We start from the raw sequence: 24704 nt of genomic DNA, 5'->3' as shown, positions 1-24704 counted from the left end.
TGGCTACATGACTCACAACGCTAAAAACGAAGCACACTGTGGAGACATGTACAATATACATATAATTCATTGCAACAATTACCAATATATAAATGACCACATTAGGAGCATCAGCAGGACTAACCTAATCCCAGTGTCACACTCTATAATGCTACACAGACAAGCGCTTTGGCTCCATGACTTACAGATAGGACACTGATATAAATTGTTAGGTACTGCTTGTTCTTCTGACTCTTCAACACCACCAATTCATGCTGGAAAGGTGTCGGCTAGTCCAGCTGCATACTGGCCCATGTTCGCACAACAGTCCAGTGTAAAATGCTTTTAACAGATTAAAATGCAATTATTTTGCTGGTAGGGAATCAGGAACTCTAACCACTTGAGCCTGATTGTGGCATCTTAATAATTGTAAACAAATGTAACTTTCCCATATGAGCCATTGCTAGCAATGTAAACAGAGAAGAAGCGCTTGAAGAAGCAGACCTTGGGGGAGGGTTGGGAGCTTATCAGGTTTACAGCCACGCCCATATAAGGATGTCCGTGCCTCTGTGATATCACAAAGGGGCACTTTTACCACCTTGTTTGAAAGCGAGCGTTTTGAGCCATCCCAAACTTCTTTCAGGTCTCACTTTCAAATGCGCAAACCTCATTATCTGAAACTTTGGCATCGTTTAACACGAGAATACAACATTCTAACTACATTTTTAGGTCAGAAAAGTGGAAAAAGCATAGTAGGTGACCCAGTCCACCTTTTACTAATACTTGTAATACTTGTAATACCTAATACTTGTAATAATATATATACAGTATACATAAACGATTTTTTTTGCTCATATAACGCACACAAATCAATCAATTAATGTGTTCATGTGATGATGCATTCAACTGCAATAGTAACTCTGGGGTTTGGCAATACTCGTGTGGCCATCAACTAATTAGAGGACGAAAAACTGCCATTATTGACTGTTGGGAATACATTTCTATAATTAAATACTAGAATGCTAAGTATAATACATCCCAAAGTTTTAGGTCAGAGCTAATAGAGTTTATGCTTTCATGATTCTTAATAACCGGTTCTTTTAAAAAGCCGAAATTCCCATCACTCCCATTCTACTGTAGTCTACCGAGTTGTTCCTGTTGAAGGGTGTGTCTGACCGTGCATGTACGCGCACTAAAAGAGGAGGTTCCTTCAAGGCAAAGTCAACCTAGTGTGTGTTCAAGCTTGCAGACTACCTCACACAAACTCTTCTTCCTCGAAAACACACTTTTATCGTCTTTTTTTAATGCAACCATATCCTCCATCGACGTCTCTTGGCTTTGCTACGACGCGCGGCAATACGGAAGTGAAACCAGAAGTGGCGACCACAGGAATCTGTTGATGTATTTTTTCCCCCACTGCTATTGAATATTTTTTTCCGTTTGTGTAGTTCCCATTACTCTAGCAAACCATGTACCACATAGTTAGGAAGGTGTTTTTTACTGACTGCCAATGTGCAGATAATGCGTCTAAAACGTACGAGGAGCTGTTCGCCAAACTGGACACCAACAAGGATGGGAAAGTGGATGTTTCTGAACTGAAGGCGGGCCTGGCTGCAATGGGCATCCGGGCCGGGAAAGGAGCTGCTCAGGTAACCGCCAAACAAAACACACTCAACACTGTCATAAATACTTCTTGTTAGATTAATCATGCATGTACTTATCAGTGGAGTACTTTACTATACTGGTTAAGGTGATTCTCATACATACTGTGTACATAAGGTATACATTGGTATGGTATACAGTGGCACAAGTAGTTCTCCTCCATGGCTATCACTGTCTTTTTAAAGGTAATGTTTGATATATTGCATAGCTAGCCAACTCACATTCCGACTTTTGGACTATTAATATAATTTACAGTGTTTTTGAAGCAAAATGTCCATAATCTTTTCACTGAGGGCCACTTACAGAACACTTGAACGCATCTTATACATAAATTATGCAAAAACCAATTCAATATAGGTCAATATTTGCTAAGCTAATTGAGCAAAACATCTAAATGTTAGCTTTGTGCTATCCATGACAAAGCACAAGAGTGGAATATCTAATGATGTGTCCCATTAATAATAAAAACTACAATAAAAAAATGGATCATTGCAGAGAGACACATGAGCTTTATACATAACATGCTACCAAGCTAACCATTGTTTATTTTAAGCTTAAGAAAGGGTTCAAACGCACTAGTGGGGAACGACAAAGTATGAAGCCAAAAATGTACCACTTCCACACAGAATAGGAGGAGAACTTTTTTTCATTATGTCGTGTCGGACATGCCATGGCAGTTTAAAGGTAATGTGTGTAATGTCTTATCAATGTAACATTACTAATGTCTAGTGACCAGAGTACTACACATAACTTGTTCAATGTTTTTTGACCAATAATAGCCTCGTCAATGGGTACGCTTGTTTCATATTATATAAAATATATAATATATAATGTATTATAATGCAGATACACAAATAATTGTTATTTGCTACGAATGTAACATTTGTAAACATTGCTCAGTGTTCTAAACCAAGCAGTGCCGCAACCATTTTGCAACCTAATGCTGTCTTTTGCATCTTTATCAGAAAAATCATAACATCATCATGCAGTGTTGAATAATAATTCAAATTAATATCTTGCTGTTGAGGAAAAATTTTGTCATGCAATACAAGGCTGCAACCTGCAGAGGTGCTGTTCTCTTACGCTTAACATGAATTACATCATTATGTCGAAATGGGACTTGAGAAGGAAATTCACATTAAAATAGTATAATAATAAATATTACATTTTTTGTGATTATATTTCATTTTTAATGTCAATTTTTAATCATCATGTTCGAATATGATATTATACTGATATTGTTGCATATATCATATTTTTACTGTACCTTCTAGAACGAGAGTTCAGAACCTTGAACTATCGATACAAGTCATCAATTCAATATAAATTTTTATTTTTTTTAGAACAGCTGTCTTTGGTGAAAATGTGGTTTAAGGAAGTCTAACAACACTGAAATCAATTTTATTGATCCATTTAGGGTGTTCCCTCGGGCACAATAAGGTTCCAGTAGCAGCAACATCGTATGAAGTGATAATAGAAGTACAGCATGCAAAAAGAAAAAATATTAAAGAAAAATAAAAATAGCTACGTGGTAGCCAACAACATTTCTTCTGTTTCCTTTAGAAAATAGTTTCCTCTGGAGACCAGGACCAAGATGAAGGGCTTGACTTCAATGAGTTCTCCAAGTACCTGATGGAACACGAGAAGAAGCTACAACTAACGTTCAAGAGCCTGGACAAAAACAAAGACGGTACTGTAAATATTTTCATGGGTTTGTGACAATGTTCAGTGTTACAAAGACAAAGTGTTTTATTTGAACAGGCCAAATTGACTCGATGGAGATCAGGCAGTCACTTGCAGATCTTGGGATGGACATCAGTAAGGAAGAGGCTGAGAAGATCCTTCAGAGGTAATACGATAGTTATGCTGTCATCTATGAGAACTAACTAAACAACTACAGAGAAAGATTCGGCAGTTTGGTGTCTAATTAGACTGGGAAATGAGCTAAGGTTATCTGGATTTTGTGTATTTGGTTAAACAAAACTGCAATATACACAGTATACACAAATTACACAGATTTAACACTTTGAATCCGGAATTAAATATTCTATACATGAGCACCAGATCTCACTGGTTCTGGTTCTGGTTCTGAATGTTCCAGTCCTCTATACTGCAGGTACGTTAAACACCCAATACATGTCGTTATGTCATTTTGCTTAAAGGCAAATACATGAATAAACAAATTTTCAGTGGAGGTACTGGAGAACATTGCAGGTATCAACAAGCTGCTTCCTTCATTTGTGTTGCCCCATGTGTTCCATTCTTTGAAAGAAAGGTATGCTGACCACAAATTGGCAGTTTGGCTACAGAAGATAATGGCAGCAAACATTTATTATTTCACTTATTTTACATACACGGTATAACCTCATTAATTGGTTCCAGACCTCACCGTGATGAGTGAATTTCCACAAAGTAGGATTCTCTTATTTATAGTTAATTGATTATTGTTGTCATTTTTGCATAAAAAAACTGTTTATGACCTTTGAAAGATTTATATCTCAATATTTTTAACATTATTAGAGCCTTCCAGATATGAAATAACACTAAAATAACAATATAGTAAACACAACGCAAGTAAATAAGCCATGTAAGACTAATGAATTAGACTCGTGCTTGTGTGTGTTGGGATATAAATGTATTCCTTTGGGGAGCTGAGTAGCAGGCGGACAGGAAGTGACGTCGGGAGTTCAGAGCTGAATTTAAGCTTGGCGTGGGTTACTCCAGCAACTGTAACCCATGTATTAGGGATTTTTATTTGGGATCATTGTGACTGTTGCGAGTCAACCTGTAAGAGGCTGACCACAATCATGTTCCAACAGTGTATTATTGCTTGTTCTTTATAGATATAGTAGTCATGAGACACCCAACCCACAAGACGATGCACGTGATTGAGTCCATGAGACAAGAAAATATTTTTAAATGAATGAAGTTCAATTAAAAAATATGACTGGACAAACTTTTATATTTAATTGAGTCACAAATTTTATATTGCCCCACAAATTGAGGGTAAAAGGATGTTATTGTCACCATTTTTTGAGACCAAATAAACCACTAATGTTATAAAATATACTAATAATATCATATAATAATGCAATATTTCCTTTAATATGTCATATTTCATTCTGTAAAGTTGTGGAATTTCCATTTTTGATTATGATTATTTTTCTCACAAGGCAGTACCTCTATATCGTTTGCAGCATTTCTTGATATGCTGCTTCCCAAGCAGCATTTCTTTTCCAATGTATTAAACTACACTATATCTGCATGCACACCATTTTTGTCTATGTGCTGAAACCAATGCAAAGAGTGAACTTTCTTCCTGCCTGTTTGGAGGCTACAGTCTCACTACTGACTGACTGACTACTGACTACTGATTACTCAGCACCATGATGCACCCTCTGCTGGCATTAACAGGTCATTACACTGGCAAAATGCAATGCAGTCCTCTATTTAGTAGAGGACTGCAGACTGGAGTATTGTTGTGTACACAGTATATGCACATCAGGTAAATTAATAATTCTTTCCAATTTGAAATTTCCACAAATATTCATAAATGAAGTATCGGCTTCACTTGTTTTTTTGCAGCATTGATGGAGACGGCACCATGACTGTGGACTGGAATGAATGGAGGAAACATTTCCTGTTAAATACAGCCACCAACCTGCAGGAGATTGTCCGCTATTGGAAACACACCACGGTAGGAGGACTCACCTACCTACAAAAACTAAGGATAATATAATAATATCGGCAATAATAATAACCAGCATAAAAATTAGATATTGGTTCATATTAGTATGGTTCATTTTCTACCGCTTTTCCTCACGAGGGTTGCGTGGGGTGCTGGAGCCTATCCCAGCTGTCTTCGGGCGAGAGACTGGGTACACCCTGGACTGGTGGCCAGCCAATCACAGGGCACATATAGACATACAACCATTCACACTCACATTCATACCTATGGACAATTTGGTCGCCAATTAACCTAGCATGTTTTTGTGGGAGAAAACGGGAAGAAACCCCACCAGAGATGGCCGAGGGTGGGATTGAACCCTGGTCTCCTAGCTGTGAGGTCTGCGTGCTAACCACTCCTTCGCCGTGCAGCCCCTATAGTGATGATGTCATGCTTTATTATAATCTAATGTTTCATGTTCATGTGTGACGAACCCAGTTTATAATTTCACTAACAGTATTATTCTAGTTCCATGCTTTGCACTTTACTTTCTTGTATGTTTGTGCCACATGGAAATGATAGTAGAACAACATGTTATTTGAGTTGACTATTGGCAAATTCAGCAAGACAAGGATATCCATATATTAATAATAATTGGTATAATGTCATATTTCAAGTTACTCAGTTAGACATTAGTCATTTAAAAGAGAACCTGCAATATTGAAACATGTCAATTGTAAAATAATTATCCCATTGAAGTTTTAGGCTATTAATAAATACACCTTGACACGTCTTTAGCATGTCTGAAATGCAGCCAGTTCTAGTCAATGGCTAAGCTCTGACGTCGGCCGCCTCTCCTCAATGGCACGGCTTTAAGTAAAAGTGTGGCTGCTAAGCTTGATGGGGAAGAGAGGCTAATTTCAGTCTGACCTGAGGAGGGATTAAGTTGTCAATGGGATTTGGACTGAACAAGAGAGAGGAAGTAAATCTACAGGAGATGGGGAGAGGCCAAGGGTGAGAAGTTGAGACTCAAGCAGTAGTCGGCACATCGTGAAACAGTGACAGCATGTAAACACCTTCACTATTCATGCTTGTGGATCATAAGAAAACCGTATTTCTCTCTTCTTGATGTACTGTATCTGACTGGGAACTTTGATTGGATCATTTTTGAGTGATACGCTACAATACTAGGATTTCATATCCCTGGATAAGGATCTTTTTTTTAACATTGGAGATGGCCATGGTTTTGCTGCAGCAGTGGCAGCAGCAACAGAAAAAACATTTGTTCCTTGGCTTTGATGATGACGATGGGCTCATTTATGAGGTGGAGGTGGATATGGTAGGTTGATAACACCTTGAACTGTTGTCTATGTCATGTAACCATTTCAAATAAAGTAGGCTGCAAGCTTGAGTCATGGAGCTGTGGTTTTTCTCAAACTCTTAAGCAGCTTTTTTGGTTGTGGTCGAGATGTTTTATGCCAGTTATAGTCCGAGTGGTTAGCGCGCAGGCCACACAGCTAGGAGACCCGAGTTTGATTCCACCCTCGACCTTCTCTGTGTGGAGTTTGCATGTTCTTCCTGTGCACACGTGAATTTTCTCCGGGTACTCCAGGTACTTTCTCCCACATTCCAAAAACATGCTAGGTTAATTGGCGACTCCAAATTGTCCATAGGTATGAATGTGAGTGTGAATGGTTGTTTGTCTATATGTGCCCTGTGATTGGCTGGCGACCAGTCCAGGGTGTACCCCACTTCTCGGCCGAAGACAGCTGGTATAGGCTCCTGCACGCCTGCAACCCTCGTGAGGATAAGCCGTAGAAAATGAATGAATGAATTTCCAGTTTTAGTTGAAGTTGCCAATCACTGTATTTTTTTTTAAACAAGGTTAAAAGCAGGAGAGCAGAGTGACCCCAAATTCATATCAAGCATGTAGCGTTCACCCTTGTACATGTAGCGTTTTACACTCGTAGCATTTTAAGCTCAGGATCCCCCACCTCCTTTTACATTTAGGTTACATGATACAAGAAGATAGATGTAGCATTGGGTACTTGTGCTTGTGAAACAAAGGACTTGTGATTATGAGTACTTGATTAACCTACCATCAATATCTAAAGTTGTTGATATTGAGCGCTATACCTTTTATTTTCTTTTATATTGTCCTTGTAAAACTGGTGTTTTGGGTAATATAAAAGGTTATATAAAAGGATTAATCGTTCGTCATCCATCGTCTTTGTAGCAGTGAGCGCTGATTACATAACACAAGGTCTCGAAAGCTTTTATTTTGTTAAATAGCATAAGTTTATTTTGACACCAGAAGCTGTTTTACAGTGTTTCTCTTACTAGTATGCTGTTGAATTTACATGTAAACGAATCAAAAATAGACTTGAAGTTTATCTTTTGTGTTGTGTTGAATTACATTTGAGACGCACGACTACGCCCATGTGACATTACATGTCTGGTGTGAATTCAGAGTTGAGTTTCAGCACAACAGAAGCTTGTGTGCTCATTAGGGATTAGGGATTTTTATTAAAGATTATTTGCCTGTTGGGAGATCATTCAAACCTGCAATAAAAGCTTGTGTGTCTCGCTGAACATTACAGTAACATTACTGACACCTAGTGACTGTAGAGTACTACATTTCATCATTTGGAATGCCTTATTTTTGCCTTATTATATGTTTGTATTTTGGTTCATTTAGGCAATTTTATGTTTGAAAATGCTTAATTTACACATAAAAATGGTAACGTTTAGTTAAATGTGCGTATGTTTTGACTACGCAGGCCTCACAGCCTGCACAAAACACAAAAATGTTGCCAATGCTGCACATGATGAATTTGAATATTTCAGTTATTCATTCACAAGGGTCACAGGGGGTGCTGGAGCCTATCCCAGCTGTCTTCGGGTGAGAGGCGGGGACTGGTCTGGGACCCTGGACTGGTCGCCAGCCAATCACAGGGCACATATAGACAAACAACCATTCACACTCACATTCATACCTATGGACAATTTGGAGTCACTAATTAACCTAGCATGTTTTTGTAAACCGGAGTAAAGAAAAGCCACGCATGCACAGGGAGAACATGCAAACTCCACACAGAGATGGCCGAGGGTGGAATTGAACTCGGTTCCAACCACTCATCCGCCATGCAGCCAATATTTCAGTTATTTTTCACATAAAAAAATGCTTCCATTCATAAATGACTTACCCACAGGTGCTGGACATTGGGGACAGCCTCACCATCCCAGATGAGTTTACAGAAGAGGAGAAGACTACAGGTCTGTGGTGGAAGCAACTGTCTGCGGGGGCCATGGCAGGTGCAGTATCTCGCACAGGTACCGCCCCGCTGGACAGAATGAAGGTCTTTATGCAGGTACGTCACTTGGGATTTTGCACAGGAAGCCTCACGTCCTTTTGAACATCATAAATAGCCACAATGTTCTTCATGTACAGGTCCATGCCTCCAAGAGCAACAAAATCAGCCTGGTCAGTGGTTTCAAACAGATGTTGAAAGAAGGAGGCTTGGCATCTTTATGGCGAGGAAATGGTATTAATGTGCTAAAGATTGCCCCAGAGACAGCCATTAAATTCATGGCGTACGAGAAGGTACCTGCACTGAACAATAAAATATTTGTAGACGGTATTATCTTTACACTTTTAAACTTGCTTTCTTGTAAGTTTTAATTTTTCTTTGTTACCTAACTAGTATAAGAAGATGCTGTCCAGTGAACCAGGGAAGATCAAGACACACGAAAGGTTCATTGCAGGATCGCTGGCTGGAGCAACAGCACAAACAGCCATCTACCCCATGGAGGTAAGCTTTTAACCACACACACCGCTTTGTCGGCTGTGTTACTGTTAGTAGTACCTGGCAGGAGGGGTTCCAAGGGTACTGAGTTGATCCCATACAGCTAGTCTTTCAAAAAAGCATCACTGCATCATTGTCACTATTGAGGATGCACACCTGGGATAGCTAATTTAGCTTACCTTTTTTTGTAAACAAAGAAGTAATACTTAATTTCCCCATTGTGTAGATACTATACAGTACATTCAAATACCCCAGTGAATGAATGGTGGATGAATGCAGTATTTTTCTTTTAACCAAAACCTTTGTTAAATAAGGTGATGAAGACCAGGTTAACCCTGAGGAAGACAGGACAATACTCAGGAATGTTTGACTGTGCCAAGAAAATCCTGAAAAAGGAAGGAGTGAAGGCGTTCTACAAGGGCTACATTCCTAATATTTTGGGCATCATTCCATATGCTGGGATAGATCTGGCTGTGTATGAGGTATTTTTTTTATTCAACTATTATGATACAGTATGTACTGTATATACAGTGCAGTATGTTCTCACACCTGTCTAATCCACAACAGAGCTTGAAGAACCTCTGGTTGTCCCGCTATGCCAAAGATACAGCCAACCCTGGTGTGCTGGTACTGTTGGGTTGCGGTACCATCTCTAGTACCTGTGGTCAGCTGGCCAGCTACCCCCTGGCTCTGGTCCGTACCAGGATGCAGGCACAAGGTACAGACATCTATTTTGAACTATTCTGTCAAATTTGGATGGAACGGTGTTGCATGTGGTAGGATGATTCCCACATGGGGAAATTCCAGCTTTACAGCAGCAAAGGCAGAGTACAAGAAGCACACATAGTGAGTGCAAAATCAGGTAACCAGCAGGGCACTCTCTCAGGTCCACTATAATGACATCTAACCTCACCTCTCCTGGAAGAATCTACAAGATATTCCCCAAGACACATCTCTAAAATGTTGTAGAAAGTCTTCAGACAAAAACGGTGAATCAACTATGCTAGTATTTTTCTTCCATGCTCACTTCCTGAAGGTGCATTTTTTTTCGTCAATAGACCACAAATGTCCCCCTTCATCATGTTATATTTATCTCTCTTCTCTCAGCTTCTCTCGAAGGTGCCGAGCAGCTGCAGATGAACCAGATGGTGAAGAAAATTCTGGAGAAAGAAGGATTCTTTGGACTTTACCGTGGCATCTTGCCCAATTTCATGAAGGTGCTGCCAGCTGTCAGCATCAGCTATGTGGTATATGAATACATGCGGTCTGGCCTGGGTATACAGAAGTAGGACACTACACAACTACACACTATGCAGTCATTGTCCACATTTCTGTCCGCACACTATAGCATGCAAATATAAGTAGACACAGCCAACATGTTGTCCCTTACATTTGGCCCTTGCAGCCAAAACTGACAATACGGTATTTGGATGAATGCTGGGGACAGAAAATTGAGACATTAGAAATAGTTTATTGAAGAGTTTGAGTCAAGTATTGTTGATGGAAAATGGGGCAAACGTTTACAAACTCTCGAGACCCTAAACTCATTTCAGTACAAGTAAATCATTAAAAAATTCCATTTGATTTTGGAACAACTTGTTTCAAGCAGAAGTGCTTACCACTTATGGAGATTAAAATTAATTCCATATTAAGATGTTTAACTGTTATTCCCACCTCTTTTTACACCATGCATTTCCTATGCCGTTTATCCTCACTGGCATGCTGGAGCCTATCCCAGCTGACTTCAGGCAAGAGGCAGGGTATGCCCTGGGCTGGTTGCCAGCCAATTACAGGGCACATATAGACAAACAACCATTCACACTCACATTCATACCTATGGACAATTTGGAGTCGCCAATTAACCTAGCATGTTTTTGGAATGTGGGAGGAAACCGGAGTACCCGGAGAAAACCCACGCATGCACGGGGAGAACATGCACCCAGAGATGGCCCAAGCAGAGATTCAAACCTCTTTTTCTACTGATTATTTTACTGATATACTGATTATTAACACTCGTACTTGCCTAAAGTTTGGAGAGACCCAAAAATAGCTGTCATCGAAATTAGTAAAAGAAAGCATTTTAAGAAATGAATTCATACAAAGCATAGATTTCATGTAGCTCACATCAATTTTCATTTAAATAAAAAAACACATTAGATATGCAAATGTATTAATTTAGCTTCTTTAATTACACAATTCTACATGAGGGTCCAATTTTTGCGTTTTTCTTTTTGTCTCTTTTTTTTCAAGCCACGTTTTGTCTAATTGTTGAGCAAAAAGCACCTTACATTCCAAAGTAAGCCATGACCTAACAAAACCACACAGGTTTGTTGTTTTATGACTTCAATATTACCAAATCAAAACATGTATTGTCTACTCTCCTGTCAAAATATTGTGTAAAATGTTATTTTTTTGTACCTTGCACCAGAAAGAGGCACCTATTCAAAGAGTCATCTTCCACAAGGGCTTTTTATAAAATCACCAAACCCTCTCAATGAAACTGGTCGATGTAGTCATGTGCCTTATATGTTTGCCTTTCTTTCCCATATTTAGATGTTGGAGTTTACATTAATAAAGACATTTGAGTACAAATGTGTGAACATTTTGATTACATTTCCTCAGGACATGTAATGTGTCCTACGTTTATGCAGTATTTTTTTTAGGAAGTGTCAAGTCTATATAATTATCAAACTAGTATAATTACTTTTAAAAGAGTCTCTGGTAAAATGTAGTATAAGCCTTGACTGATGCATTATGCATGTTGTAGGGTGCATTTGAGCACAGAGGCTTTAAGTACAGATTACTCCAATTTGGATCTTACATAATGTTGTTTCCTTCTCAGCGTCACCGCTCCTGAGTAGTGTTATCTGTGAGCCTTTGACAACAAAACGGTGACTGGTATGGTGGATTGAAATCCTGGCTTGAATTATATGAATCAGAATTATGATTAATACGCTTTAAAGAAGAAAAACATTGAGAAACTGAATCGTGCAATCTGGTTTTAGTTGCTATTTAAAATTACCTCACAGATGATTGGTAATACAAAACTTGAGTTTTTATTTATTTTCTTGTGTGTTGAAACTACACAAATCACATTCAAACAAGATGCAACCAAAACATCTGCATGATTTCTTACTCTGAAAACAATTTCTTTTCTGGAAATATTCCAATCACAATGATTGTCCCCATAAGAGAAAAACATGCCACAATGGTCAAGATGGCACGCAAAGATTTGAACCAGTTAGGATAAGTCGGCAGCAGTGACAGATCATAGTGAAGTGAGATCCCCAGTGCCATGATAACCATAATGGCTGCAGGAATAATGGTGTCTGCCATCAGCATGGTGACCCAAGCTAAGAGCGGGGGAACTACACTGTTGCTCAGGTTTATCCAGTCAGGTTTGGCTGGGCTGCTCTCAGGGAGGGCATATCCCCAACGAGCTCCACCCAGGAAGGAAACAATGGAGGCCCCGTAGGCTACCTGCGCATAGGCCAGCTCTAAGAAGTAGCTTTCAGTGATGCCCATAAAGAGAGGAGGAGCAACAAAGGGAATCAGCCCTGCAAACCCAAGCCAGAGAGCCGGTTTGGGAGTCTTCCAGAAGTCCTTCATGTCATAACGCAGCAGGTCCAGCTCTCTGGGCGGCGGTTCTGGCTTTTCTCGCTTTTTTAGCCTCACACCAGAAGAATGGAAATGCTGATTCCTTGCCGTGAATGTGGCTTCATGAAACTTCTTCTGGAAGACCTCAGTTCTTGTGAAAGCAAACACAGCAGAAGAACCCTGTTCACGTGAAGCTCCAGACCATTGTGTTAGTGGTTTGGTTGAGGATGCCCATCTGATTTCTTGGGTGCTTGACCCAGTATTAGTTCCTCTAATAATCGAAGATGTCCAACATTTCTGTGGCGCTCTTGCCCAGTGCCATACCTGAAAAATGACACATCCATGTCAAATTCTCCTTGAAGTGTAAATGAATACAAATCCATGTCTATAGATATTATAGTAGGGCGACCACACATTTCATTACCTTCTGGGCCGTTATGACACTTCTTCCAAGTAGAACAGAAAACATCTTTAAAAAGATGGTAGAAGAAAACCTATTAGACAATTAGTCTTTAAATACGATTTGTTATGTTCAAATCCAAAGTGTAATCCAAGTAATTTAAATCTCCCTGCACTGCATCAACACATCATTATATTCAAATATGTTAGTTCTCACAATGTTAAAAATTATGTATGAATAAGAATATACCTCAAATTCACGCGGAAGACGTCATATTGGGGAAATGATCAACTGTAATATTCACTCGTCTCGATGACCCAGACAGCAGGACACAATATGGTCCGATCGCTAAAACGTCCGTGTAAAACAAGCAGTCAAATAAAGCTTTCCGACAACAAAAAGACAGCAAACACAACACTACGATATTAAATAATTGGAAATTTTAATCAATGCAAACTCTTATTGACACACAATCGACATCAAAATAAACAAAGCAATATTTATTATATTCATCATATATTTTTGATTACATTTGCTCTTTCAAATATCTGCCGTAATATTTTCTGGGGGTGGGAGGGACGATGTTTGGGATCCGTTTCATAGATATGACACAAAGAATTTCAAATATTTTATTTACTTTTTTCAAAATGCAACGGCCGTCATTGAATGCAAACTTGACTCATAAATAAATCAACACCAAAAAAGCACTCTAGGGGGTAGTCATAACACATTTCCCCCAGGAATTATTGCAGTACCTCACTGGATTGTGGCTCTATGTTGACATTGAAAGCAAAGCAATAAAGAACAACGCAGTATCCAAACATCCACACATTTTCTTTTCTTATATCCACATGTGACAAATCTGCTTATGAAAAAATACACACGACCAATAATGATGACGTTAACAACACTACAACAAGACATATTGATAATTCTTTAATGGAAATGACGTCTTTGGGTCTCAAATCCCTAAAAGTGGTGTCTAGTGTATGTTGATGTAGCCTTAAGTGGGCACACATTTTAGTAATAAAAGAACACAATGACCCGGGACTTAACCCGTTGGTTGACTTAAATGAGGCATAATTGAGGTCAACTTAAAACAGGTTGGACTCTACTACACTGTAGTCATGTAGCTCCTATTATCCTATAAATGTACTATTAAAGACAAATACAATGAGGTGATATGTACTAAAATCAGAAGAAATTCAGGCGAAACTTTCTTTTTCTCACACAGCTCCGTCACTCTGAAAGAGAAACATGAATAAACTTACAAAGATGAAAAGACAAAACCTCAGTTCCACTAAATTATAAAAACATACTGACCCCGCCACAGCAATCTCCACATAGAGCTCCCAGCAGGCCATTCAGCACCTGCACTGCACACATCACCATCTGGATTAAACCCATGACCAGCACCACTGAGAATAGGGAGAGGTGCCACGACACCACACGCGAGGGCTCGATGCACTGAGACCACAAGTTTGAGTTGGACAGGTAGTCGCTGGACATGTTGAGACGGAGAGGGTGGAAAGGTTTGCAATTAATCTGATGGAGAACATCCTAAAATTCTAAACTCAGCATTATATTTGTTACAATGCCCCATATCACTACAATGTTACTCCAGTGTTGCCAACTCATAAGACATTTGCAGAATACTATATAATCAACATTTCTTTGCTCATTGTACAATATTAATTTCATAAAATGACGCATATTTGTGTAGTGGAGGTAATTTGCTTAGCGAATTGAGGCATCTACACCTTGGTTACACATATAACACAATCACAAGGTTAAAGAAACCAAATGGCTGTAATTTTGAGCAACATAAAATAACTTTATACCCCTCAGTGAAGGGATACGTCCACATTTGTGTGCCGTTAACTACAGCAAAACATTTAGGTCCACGGTTTATGGCTACAGCTGCAACTATGACTGAGTAGCCAGCTCCTATAACACCCACAGCTGCAAACAGTATGGAACTCAGCATCTGTAACGACAAGAGATGATAACATTTATCCATGTGTTGAGTTTATGAGCTTGCAAAAGACTAAATTGTGAGTACGTAGTATGAAAGGAATGGAAACCACTCTCATTAGGTAATCGCTTCACCTTTAGGAGTCACTACAGCCAAGACTATTTGAGTGTATGGGTAGAACACCTCACCGCAAATCTCCTCCCACAGCTTTCATTGCCACAGCACCCACAGCAGTCATTGTTCTTCAGACCCAGGAAGACTAAAGCTGGGAAGATCATCTGCCATCCACAAAAAAGCAGAAAGATTCACACACACACACACACACACACACACACAAACATTACTTGTTGCATCTGTTATTTACTAACATCAAGAAAGTGGAGATCATACTTGTATGACATACTGTACATCATAACACAAAGTTTTATAACACAATTGGTTCACAATAATATAATATCAATACCATGATAAAATGCCCATATATCATATCACATGATAGAAGGGCAATAATGCAATAAATATGATGAATAAAATAGAATGGTTGTGATAAACTTATGATTACAAAATGTCAAAATAAAGCTGTCTCATGATGTGACAGAAATAAATTACGGTATAAATAAAAGTGAAAGAGAAGAAACAAAAAAATGGCTGATCCAAAAAGGATGGAATCTGATATATATATAAATTCATCCATTGGGATTCATCCATTCATTTTATACCACTTATCCTTACAAGACTCGCGGGCGTGCTGAAGCCTGTCCCAGCTGTCTTGGGGCAAGAGGCCTGGACTGGTCGCCAGCCAATCACAGGGCAAATATAGACAAACAACCATTCACACTCACATTCATACCTACGGACAATTGGGAGTGTCCAATTAACCAAGCATGTTTTTGGAATTTGGAGGAAACCGGAGTACCCGGAGAAAACCCATGTACAGGGAGAACATGCAAACTCCACACAGATATGACAGAAGGTGGAATCGAACACGGGTCTCCTAGCTGCATGGCCTGCGTGCTAACCACGGTGCAGCCCCAATGAGATAATACCTTCAATATTGATCTCCTCATATAAAGTGGATTGGCTACATAATTATATTTGTTATGTTAACTTACCAAGACTCCCGAGCCAAGAATTCCTCCACAATACCACACTTCTTCTGTGATGTTTTCACTTGTCACTGTCTTCCCGCCAGGAAAGAAGAGCAAGATATTACACAGCACGCACACAATGGAAAGGGGCATCAGACTGATCCCCAGGCACTTAGCAAACCCCCCAGAGCACATGGTGATAGCCAAACAATGTTTTTCAACTACAGAAAAACATAAAATTTAAAAAATTAAGATGAGAAATTTAGTATTTAGCTTCCACACCAAATTCTTACTCTACAATGAGATCCACCCCACCTGCAAAGGTTATGAGGATGGGGGATGCTAGATTTCCACCTTTATAGCCCCGCCTTGCTTTTGGTGTGATGTCACTGCTATACTTTTACAACCGCACACTGTAATAAAGCAGAATCACACATGTACCACCACACACACACACACACACACACACACATGCAAACACAACACTAACCACTGATGGAAGGTGACATGACATGTGTACATAGAGAAACTCGAATGAAGATACCGTGGTTAATGTTCTACCATGTGTTTTGTGTATAACAGAAAAGAAAGACGTTCAATTGATGAGAGCAGAGCAGGGCTACCATTGGTTTAGTAAGTCACAAGAAAAGCGTTCCATGATTTAGAATGACTACTATGTGAGTTTTATCTCAGGCCTATTGATTAATCAGCCTTGCAATTTATGTTGAGTAGAACGGTTATCATCACTGTTGCATTGGATATGGTCCTGGTGCATAGTGTAGTGTAATATGTCTCATTTATATCGGTCTTCAGAAACTCAGGTCACATTTGGTTAGCTAGCCACATTTTATTGGCACTGATGTGTTGCCAAAATCTCTTTCCACTCTTATAGACATATTAATAACAAAGTTAACCAAAGGCTTGGCTTCAAGCTGGTCCATCAATCCATTCATATCCATCCTCTGCTTATCAAGAGGGTGAATATTTTCAACCCACATTACACCAATCTGCAGTACTTTCCTGGTGAGGATGAGGTGTGTTAGGCTCCTTTTCAGTACAGTAGCTGAAACACACCAAGTCAGCTGTGATAGGCTCCACCTTAGCCTAATTTTTCAGTACTATATAGAGTTCTGAGCTGTAATTCAGAGGATGGGCTATAGGGGGCAGTAACTTTACCATGCTGGGTCGGCGCTAGCCCTAGCGTGGAGAAGTGTTAGCGTTAGCAGGAGTGACAGTGTTTGTAGTTTCTTTCAAAGTAGCTATTTCATAAAAAACATAGTTTTAGTTTTTGTGGAACTGTCTTCAGTCATGTTACTTCAGTTGCCAATTATCGATATGATCTACCATCGACTTCATCATCATCACTGACTAAAAGCAATCGATATCCGATAAACCGATCGACAAAGTTAGCTATTGCACGCCGTTTTCGGTCATTCAGTTCCTTCATTTTGCAGTGTGGCGTAGTTTTTATGCGATGCATAGTTGGTAAATAACATGTTGGCATGGACAGCCACTTTGGTTTCTTCTCTCGTCGGTCACCTGTGGTGTGTTTCCACGCCTGTGTGGCATCCAGCCAGCAACTCGCTTCGACAGTTGGACAAGGTGGGTGTTGTCATAGAGATTTGCCGCACTACCTGCAATCTCTGTGCTGATTTTGTGAGGAGAAACGATGCTATCATGAATGCTAACCAAAAGCAAGAAGTTACCCCGAAAGAAACTACTTACTTATGAATAAGTAAATAAGTAACAACTTACTTAGCTTGTCGAAGAGGACACTTGTTGTATCTTTAAATAATAAACAAAAAATGCAACAATTAAAAAAAAAAGCGTGGCAAATTATACCCCTCATTTTAGTCTTCAAGTAAACACAAAATAAAATCCAATATATACAACAGTCATGTAAATAGAAAAGCCATAAGATATATTGTTTTTGCAATACTTAAATTAATGAATATAAAGATCAGAAAATAGTAAAAAACACAGTGGTTCCACCTAGACCTGGCCTGTGAGGTTTATTCTGGGACAGGGAGAGCAAGGTGGAAGTGTCGGTCGTCATGCCAACCACAGTGCAATGTGTGTCCTTGAGTAAAATGGCAGCCAATGTTTGTGATACAGCTCCTTAATAAAAATGGTGTCATTTAGAAATCAGATTACGTGTTAGTGTGAATCTAGATCCAAATTTTCCATACAGTAAGGTGGTGGTATGCATTGATCCGCTTCATAATACGCCTCATATGCACCTGGTCTGCTACATAGTAAGCAATCATGTTTGGTAGACATGACAAAGTCAGGAAACCATGTGTGAATATATAACAATAATGGAGTCTGAAGACTTTGTCTATTGTATTGCTTTGTCTATTTATCCAGATGTTCTGAAGCGAGGCGGCAATGCTGCAGATGCTGTGGTTGCCATAGCAGCAGAGCTGGCAGTTACACAGCCAGGCAGCACTGGTCTTGGTGGTGACGACTTCTGCTTGTTCTTCGACGGCAACACAAGTGAGATTGTAGGAATAAATGTCAGGTAGATGCTTTGCTTAAAATTTTGGCCTTGTCATCATATGGACTGAAAACATACCCTTCTTTTTGTTTTCCTAGTGGTCGTACACCATCGCAAAAGTCTGACTCTGGACTTCCTGAAAGGCAGAGCGTACAGTGCTGAGGCCCCTCCTCCAAAAACTGATTCTCTGAATGCGGGTGCACCTGCATGCTGGTGTGATACTGTACAGCTGTTTGGTAGCCACAAGGTATAACTGTGTACTAGTCTGTGTACTAGTAAGAAATAATTTCAACATAATTTACATCATGATAATCAATATATCAGTGAACCGTATGATAAATGAAAAAAAAACTTGATTATTTTGCCGGCCTTGATATATTGACAGGCCTAAAATAATAACAGGTGTTTACTGACTTTACTGAAACAGAAAACATACAAACAATCGGAGACATCAGACTCTGAAGTTTCATTTATTTGGTCAATTCACCCTGAAACTATCCATTACAGGATTATTGTAGATCCTAATATTGTGGACAAGACTCCCAGTCTACCAGAGTCTCCAACACATTGTTTATTATAGTAATGTTTTATTTCAAGTGGCGAAAAACATTCTGCATAATCACTAAAAATATCCTTACAGTATATACTTGATGTTACCATACATTACTGGTAATTTTTTTTTTGTGGTGGCCTGCTGCAAATAAATTTGGTACATTTCCGTACAGTTGATGGCATCGTAACTGTGCTTGTTAACATACTTTATACGTACAGTACGAACCCGGTCTGCCATAGAATAAGAAGATGTAGCAGGTGGATGCTGGCTTAACAACTTAGTAACTCAAAAAATCACTAGCAACAAAGCTATCTACTTTCTCTGGAAATAATGGACACTTTTGGGGACTAACATGAAAGGATGTATTGCTCTTCAAGTCCTGCCTTGCACGCTCTCCGGGACATATTTCTTTTTAAAACAATGACTCATACGTCCTGCTTTGTATGGTTTCCTGTGAGGTAATAAGCATGTGTTTCCTTTTCCTGTTTCCCCTAGCTGTCCTTACAGGAGGTGCTCACTGGAGCACTCACTGGAACTAGCTCAGGTGGGGTTTCCTGTTGCTGAAGTTACAGCTCACTTCTGGGCACAATCCGTGGCTGAGTTTCGAGGTGCAGGGAAGGAACTTGGTGGAGACCTGCTGATTGACGGTCATCCTCCCAAACATAGACAAGTATTCAGAAAACCTTTCCTTGCCCGAACTCTTAAGGTAAATCAAAAAGTAATCAAGAGCATTGCCACTTTTAAAACATGTGTAATGGTTTTGATTTCCATGCAGTGTTGACAGTCCCACAACATTTAGAGTCTTAATGAATTTAGAACGAATCTTGTCCACTTCTGTAGATTTGTATGATTTCATCAGTCACCTCAACCATAACCACAAAAACAATGTTCTTGGTATTGTTCCGTGAAAGAATGAAAAACGCAAGACAACTTGAAGAACTTGAAATTGACATAAGAAATATCCATCCATCCATTTTTTATGCCGCTTATCTTCCCTATGGTTGCGGGATATAGTAAGTAATAATAAATACAAATTGACTGAACATTAACAAACGAAAATCAAACACTGATGACCTTTGAGAAAATAACACAAAATGTTTAAGGTGAGTCACATCAGTTCTAGGTTTATCCAAAAATAAAGTACACAAAGGAAAGGGCACTGTACGTACTATGAAACATGGAGGCGGCTCGGTTATGTTAATAAGTCTCCTGTACTTCATCCAGCGTTTTGAGTCTGTGCAGTATAATTAAAAGACTATCAAGGCATTCTGGAACACAGTCGGAAATCCCGGTGTCAGTCACAATAAGATAATAGCCCAAAACAAACAGCTAAAAGCACCCAAGTGGAAACCATCACATAGTGAAGTGGTCATGGGTCTTGACTTAAATCCCATCTGTGGAAGGAGCTGAAACATGCAGTCTGGCCAATGAATCAAACCCGAGACCATGTCCACACGGGCCTGAGGCCTGACAGGCGGAGCGGTTTTTGGGCTAAAATAACTGTGGATGGGTGCGAGATCTTTTGGGGAAATTGCTTGATTGCAGTGATGGTTTCAAAACATTGTGCAACATAATATTGAATTGTCATGTCGGACTTTCATAAGCTAATTTTCATTTATTTTTTTCTTTGACCATGTGTGTTTTTCTGTCTTTAACAGAATGGTACCAACAAGTTTGCCTACGTTTGTGTGAGTGTATCAGACCATTATTAGTCATGTAATAATATGAAAACACTCCCCCGGATGACACACCTTGCACACGCGAACATACACACACACATACAATCATGCTCCGGTCATCCTAACTTATGAAACAATGGCGGTGACCTCATCTTCATTGATGGGAGGTTTCCATGGCATCTTGATAGTTATTCCTCAGTGCTGATGGTGTGTTAGCTCTTTGAAGTACTGACTCACTTTTCTCACACACACCTTCCTGGTAAATACATTGATTGATTCAATGGCGGCATGGCCAAGAATTTGGCCTATGACAAGGGGCCCCACATTCAATTCTCTCTGGCCGTCATAGGATGTGGGAGTGAACACCCTCCCACCCCCAGCTCCACACCCACTCACTGTCTACTAATGTAATTTGTTACTAATGCTGTGTGCTTTGATGATCCACTCTTATGAAATGCAGCGGTCACAAGTTTTGGGAACATTACAATAAGATTATTATGTGTAATGTAGGGTTCAAAAGAGTGTGCCCATATTAAATGAAAGAACAGGCTCTGGTCGATTGGATACATTTTTCTTGTTCATGTTTTGAACCAATGCTGTAATCTTGAAGAGATGTTGGTGATTAAAAAAACTAGTCGTTTAGTATTTTACATAAGATGACATAAGGTAGCTAATAAATGTCATTTTAAAACATTTTAACAGCTGGTAGCTGGGGTCAAAGGTCGTAGCGTTGTATGTTTTAAAAATTTTCAATTTTTAATTTGTATTATGCTATATTATGCTATGCATGGTACAATATATCACCAGGAGCTTGGGGGGCATGGAAAGAAAGCAATCTACCAAGGCAGAGTGGCTCAAGCCATTGTTGACATCATCGCCCAGCATGGAGGAGTCATGACCTTGGATGACCTCAATAGCCATGACAGTGAGTTCGCTCCCATCAACACAAAGTACAAGGTGAGTTTAAACTTCAAGTTGCTTATTGGATGTCTATTTGAATAACATGGCCAGCAGAGTAATTGACTCCATTGTGTGCTCAGGGTGTGTGTGTATGGGAGCCTCCTCCCAATAGTCAAGGATTGGCTGCTCTGCTGCTGCTCAACATCCTGGAAAACTTCCCTCTCAAAGGTAACTAGTAACCTGTAAATGTCACCTGACATCACACATCATGATGGTTTGACCTTCAAGGTGACTGTGGGTTGAAATTGAGATTGTACAACTTTTTGGGTATTTGAAGTTGGAGTTCCACTATACTTATAAGATTTGTGGCTGGATCAAAATGTTTTTGTTTTTATAGTAAAAGTACAATATTGAATACAGTTCCTGTATTTGTTTACAGCCTTTGGTTATAATAGTTCAGACTACAGCCATGTTTTGGTGGAGGCTGTTCGCCTGGCACTAATAGATGTTGTGCATTACGTGGGCGACCCAGACCATGTCACCATTCCTGTGCAATCTCTATTGAGCAAAAACTGCAGCAGCCAGCGATCACTGGCGGGTGCGGTTTCTGATGGTTTCTGATGGTGCCAGTGTGTGCCAGTCGTACTCTGTTTACTTTAGATAGGAGTAGAGACATTCACTTCCCCTCGATACCTTGTCTATCCTTTACTGCTCTGTCAGCTTTGTGTGTGTGTGTGTGTGTGTGTGTGTGTGTGTGTGTGTATTTAGGCTAGGTGCACTCAGGACAATAGACTTTGGATCTAAGGGCCTAAGCTGTAAAGCAAACATAACAAATGACATAAACATGACATTTTATAATAAAACTGATCTATAACATCTATATTAATTTATGCACATGTCTTTCTTTTCATCTCTAATAGAGATTAGGGTCAACCTCAGTTCAACATATGGATCATAGGCTGAGGAACAGTTTTTTTTCAGGCTGAACTCTCACATGTAAAACGCCGACATTCCTTTCACTGCTACTGCTGCTGCCTACAATCTACCTCATTATTCCTCATCCGTGCAATGCATGAATGTAGAGAAACGCTACTTCTTTGCAATATTTTTGTACAATACATTGTTCATACTGTCTTTTATGTTTGTTTTTATTATTATTTATATTGTATATGCATTGAAACAGTAGAAGCATTTTTTAATCATGTACTGTGCAATGACAATAAAAGGTATTATATACTGTCATTTAGGTTTTTAGGTGTATATTATTGTGTGTATTGATACAATAGCGGCTTCTCTCTATAGGTCAGAGCAGGCTCCAGCATACCTTAATAATTCTATTATTAATTCTATGACAAGTTACTGCAATTTCGTCAACAGAGGCTAAAATAGCATTGCAAACTAATAATCTGGCATGCTTTAAGCATTTCCATAATTTAGGATCCATTTGCATGCTGACATTTGCTAACAATGCTACCTCTGTGTGCATGCTAGTACTGTATTCTATGAGTGATAAGCAAACAATAAATGATGGTGATGCACATACAAAATACACTATAAGGACAAATGTAGTATTCAACTAAACCAAGCCGACCAACCAAAACCTCTTTGTTTGACCAACATTTATTTTCCTATACAGAAATACTTCAAAATATTAGAAAGAAAATCCTATAAGAGTGGAAGCTGGTTTAGTTGCAAAAGGCAGACCAACATACGGTAAAGCCTCAAGACACATGTCAGTAAACAATGACTTTAGTCATTTAACAATTGAACCACATATTCTGGACATGTGTTGATTTAGGTCAGATACAGATAGATTTATCAAGATCTACATAATCAGAGATGTTCTTTGGTATACGCAAATATTGATTATTATTGGTCAGCTACTCGTTCTCTAGACAGCTCAAACATGTTTGAGGTAGTTACTTTGGACTTTGCTTCATTGTTGATCTTCTTACAGCTCCAAACACATAGTGGTACTGAGATTTTTTTAATAAAGAACCATGTGTACTGTTGCATAATCACCCTAATTAACAATGCTACTTAGATCAGCTTTATAGAGATTCCAGATTTCAGTGCAGTTGACTGGATGTGATACATTCCACTTGGATTATGGATCAGCTGGAAACATGCTGATCCCCTAAAAAACACAACTGCACTCTATCAATGTGTTTGAAATCAGACATGGTAACGTTAGCGAGGTCATGAAGTGCCCTTTTGCCCTATAGGGACCTGCTGAGTAATTGTGCAACTCTGACTTAGAGGAAAAAGCAATAATAATACAAGTGCACCAATTATTATACCGTACTTAATTTAAAATATTTGATTTAATGGATGAACGGTTAAGAAATGTTGATCTTTAATTCTGTGGAATTTACAAAAACACTTCTAATATTAAGACATACAAACACATTTAATCGCTTACAAGATCTTGTGTCACAAGAACTTGCTCGATTAAATTGTGAAAAGATGTCTCATTTAGAAAAAAATGTCTTGTGGCCACCTGGCTTGGGAAAATAATAAATGAATTAATCACAATAAATTAAAATGAACTTCATAATTTTGCTAGCCTCATCAGACATTGTCATGTCTGTTCCCTAATGGACAGAAAAAGAGGATTCACTCACTGCATTGATTTCAGCACCTTGGGGCATTTCTTGCATAGAACAACGGCGTTAACGGTGTGAGCCCTTTTGTCATACAGTCTCTTTGTTTTGGTGGGTGGATGCAGGATCAGTACCATACACATACAGTAGAGTCTAACGTAGTATAAATTAAATTAGGTAATTCCAGTATATATATATATATATATATTGTAAATATTTTTTCATTGACTTTTTTTTAAGTAATGTTTAAATCTCATCTCATAGACCCTGTCTTGTGACCCTCCCATTTTCAACGGTT

General features: G+C 39.1%; 4 protein-coding genes across 5 annotated transcripts; 2 read left to right on the top strand and 2 right to left on the bottom strand.

The window, feature by feature from the left end:
• Positions 1 to 1131: 1131 nt before the first annotated feature.
• slc25a24 (solute carrier family 25 member 24) lies at positions 1132 to 11706 on the top strand. Its single transcript, XM_058074011.2, has 10 exons — positions 1132 to 1628; positions 3205 to 3331; positions 3403 to 3490; positions 5227 to 5338; positions 8521 to 8679; positions 8760 to 8912; positions 9013 to 9120; positions 9429 to 9596; positions 9682 to 9832; positions 10222 to 11706. The coding sequence occupies exons 1-10, from the start codon at positions 1449 to 1451 to the stop codon at positions 10401 to 10403; spliced, it is 1428 nt and encodes a 475-aa protein (XP_057929994.2). The 5' UTR covers positions 1132 to 1448; the 3' UTR covers positions 10404 to 11706.
• Positions 11707 to 12147: 441 nt separating this feature from the next.
• LOC131129705 (transmembrane protein 69-like) lies at positions 12148 to 13473 on the bottom strand. The gene is made up of 3 exons (XM_058073500.2): positions 13361 to 13473; positions 13136 to 13180; positions 12148 to 13035 (listed from the first exon to the last, which is right to left on the bottom strand). Exons 2-3 carry the CDS (start codon positions 13178 to 13180, stop codon positions 12247 to 12249), a joined length of 834 nt encoding a protein of 277 aa, XP_057929483.2. The 5' UTR covers positions 13361 to 13473; the 3' UTR covers positions 12148 to 12246.
• A 178-nt stretch (positions 13474 to 13651) lies between these two features.
• On the bottom strand, positions 13652 to 16481 carry tm4sf4 (transmembrane 4 L six family member 4). Of its 2 annotated transcripts, XM_058074113.2 has the most exons (5): positions 16199 to 16481; positions 15275 to 15364; positions 14953 to 15098; positions 14435 to 14612; positions 13652 to 14355 (listed from the first exon to the last, which is right to left on the bottom strand). In XM_058074113.2, the coding sequence occupies exons 1-5, from the start codon at positions 16367 to 16369 to the stop codon at positions 14338 to 14340; spliced, it is 603 nt and encodes a 200-aa protein (XP_057930096.2). In that variant the 5' UTR covers positions 16370 to 16481; the 3' UTR covers positions 13652 to 14337. The 2 variants fall into 2 exon arrangements, with proteins under 2 accessions (XP_057930096.2, XP_057930097.2); XM_058074114.2 differs by lacking the exon at positions 15275 to 15364.
• Positions 16482 to 17392: 911 nt separating this feature from the next.
• LOC131129414 (glutathione hydrolase-like YwrD proenzyme) lies at positions 17393 to 22692 on the top strand. Its single transcript, XM_078790007.1, is given in 8 exon segments — positions 17393 to 17776; positions 18542 to 18670; positions 18770 to 18918; positions 19720 to 19752; positions 19754 to 19930; positions 21711 to 21860; positions 21944 to 22031; positions 22243 to 22692. Coding segments are annotated over 8 exon segments (1008 nt in total). The 5' UTR covers positions 17393 to 17676; the 3' UTR covers positions 22425 to 22692.
• The last annotated feature ends 2012 nt before the right edge of the window (positions 22693 to 24704 follow it).

This window comes from Doryrhamphus excisus, linkage group LG4 (genome assembly GCF_037039965.1).
Source record: "Doryrhamphus excisus strain RoL-2023G ecotype Guam linkage group LG4, RoL_Dexc_Guam_v1.1, whole genome shotgun sequence".
Lineage (NCBI taxonomy): Eukaryota > Metazoa > Chordata > Actinopteri > Syngnathiformes > Syngnathidae > Doryrhamphus > Doryrhamphus excisus.
This window is presented reverse-complemented; position numbering and strand designations above follow the sequence as displayed.

What these genes read in the sequence shown, in the direction of transcription:
- slc25a24 (XM_058074011.2), top strand. Translation starts at nt 1,449, where the DNA reads ATGTACCACATAGTTAGGAAGGTGTTTTTTACTGACTGCCAATGTGCA. An exon ending in CCGGGAAAGGAGCTGCTCAG is followed by an intron (nt 1,629 to 3,204) that starts GTAACCGCCAAA and finishes TGTTTCCTTTAG; the next exon opens with AAAATAGTTTCCTCTGGAGA. An exon ending in GAATGAAGGTCTTTATGCAG is followed by an intron (nt 8,680 to 8,759) that starts GTACGTCACTTG and finishes CTTCATGTACAG; the next exon opens with GTCCATGCCTCCAAGAGCAA.
- LOC131129705 (XM_058073500.2), bottom strand. Translation starts at nt 13,180, where the DNA reads ATGTTTTCTGTTCTACTTGGAAGAAGTGTCATAACGGCCCAGAAG. An exon ending in GTGTCATAACGGCCCAGAAG is followed by an intron (nt 13,036 to 13,135) that starts GTAATGAAATGT and finishes GTCATTTTTCAG; the next exon opens with GTATGGCACTGGGCAAGAGC.
- tm4sf4 (XM_058074113.2), bottom strand. Translation starts at nt 16,369, where the DNA reads ATGTGCTCTGGGGGGTTTGCTAAGTGCCTGGGGATCAGTCTGATGCCC. An exon ending in TTCTTGGCTCGGGAGTCTTG is followed by an intron (nt 15,365 to 16,198) that starts GTAAGTTAACAT and finishes TGTGGATGGCAG; the next exon opens with ATGATCTTCCCAGCTTTAGT. An exon ending in ACGTATCCCTTCACTGAGGG is followed by an intron (nt 14,613 to 14,952) that starts GTATAAAGTTAT and finishes CAACATGTCCAG; the next exon opens with CGACTACCTGTCCAACTCAA.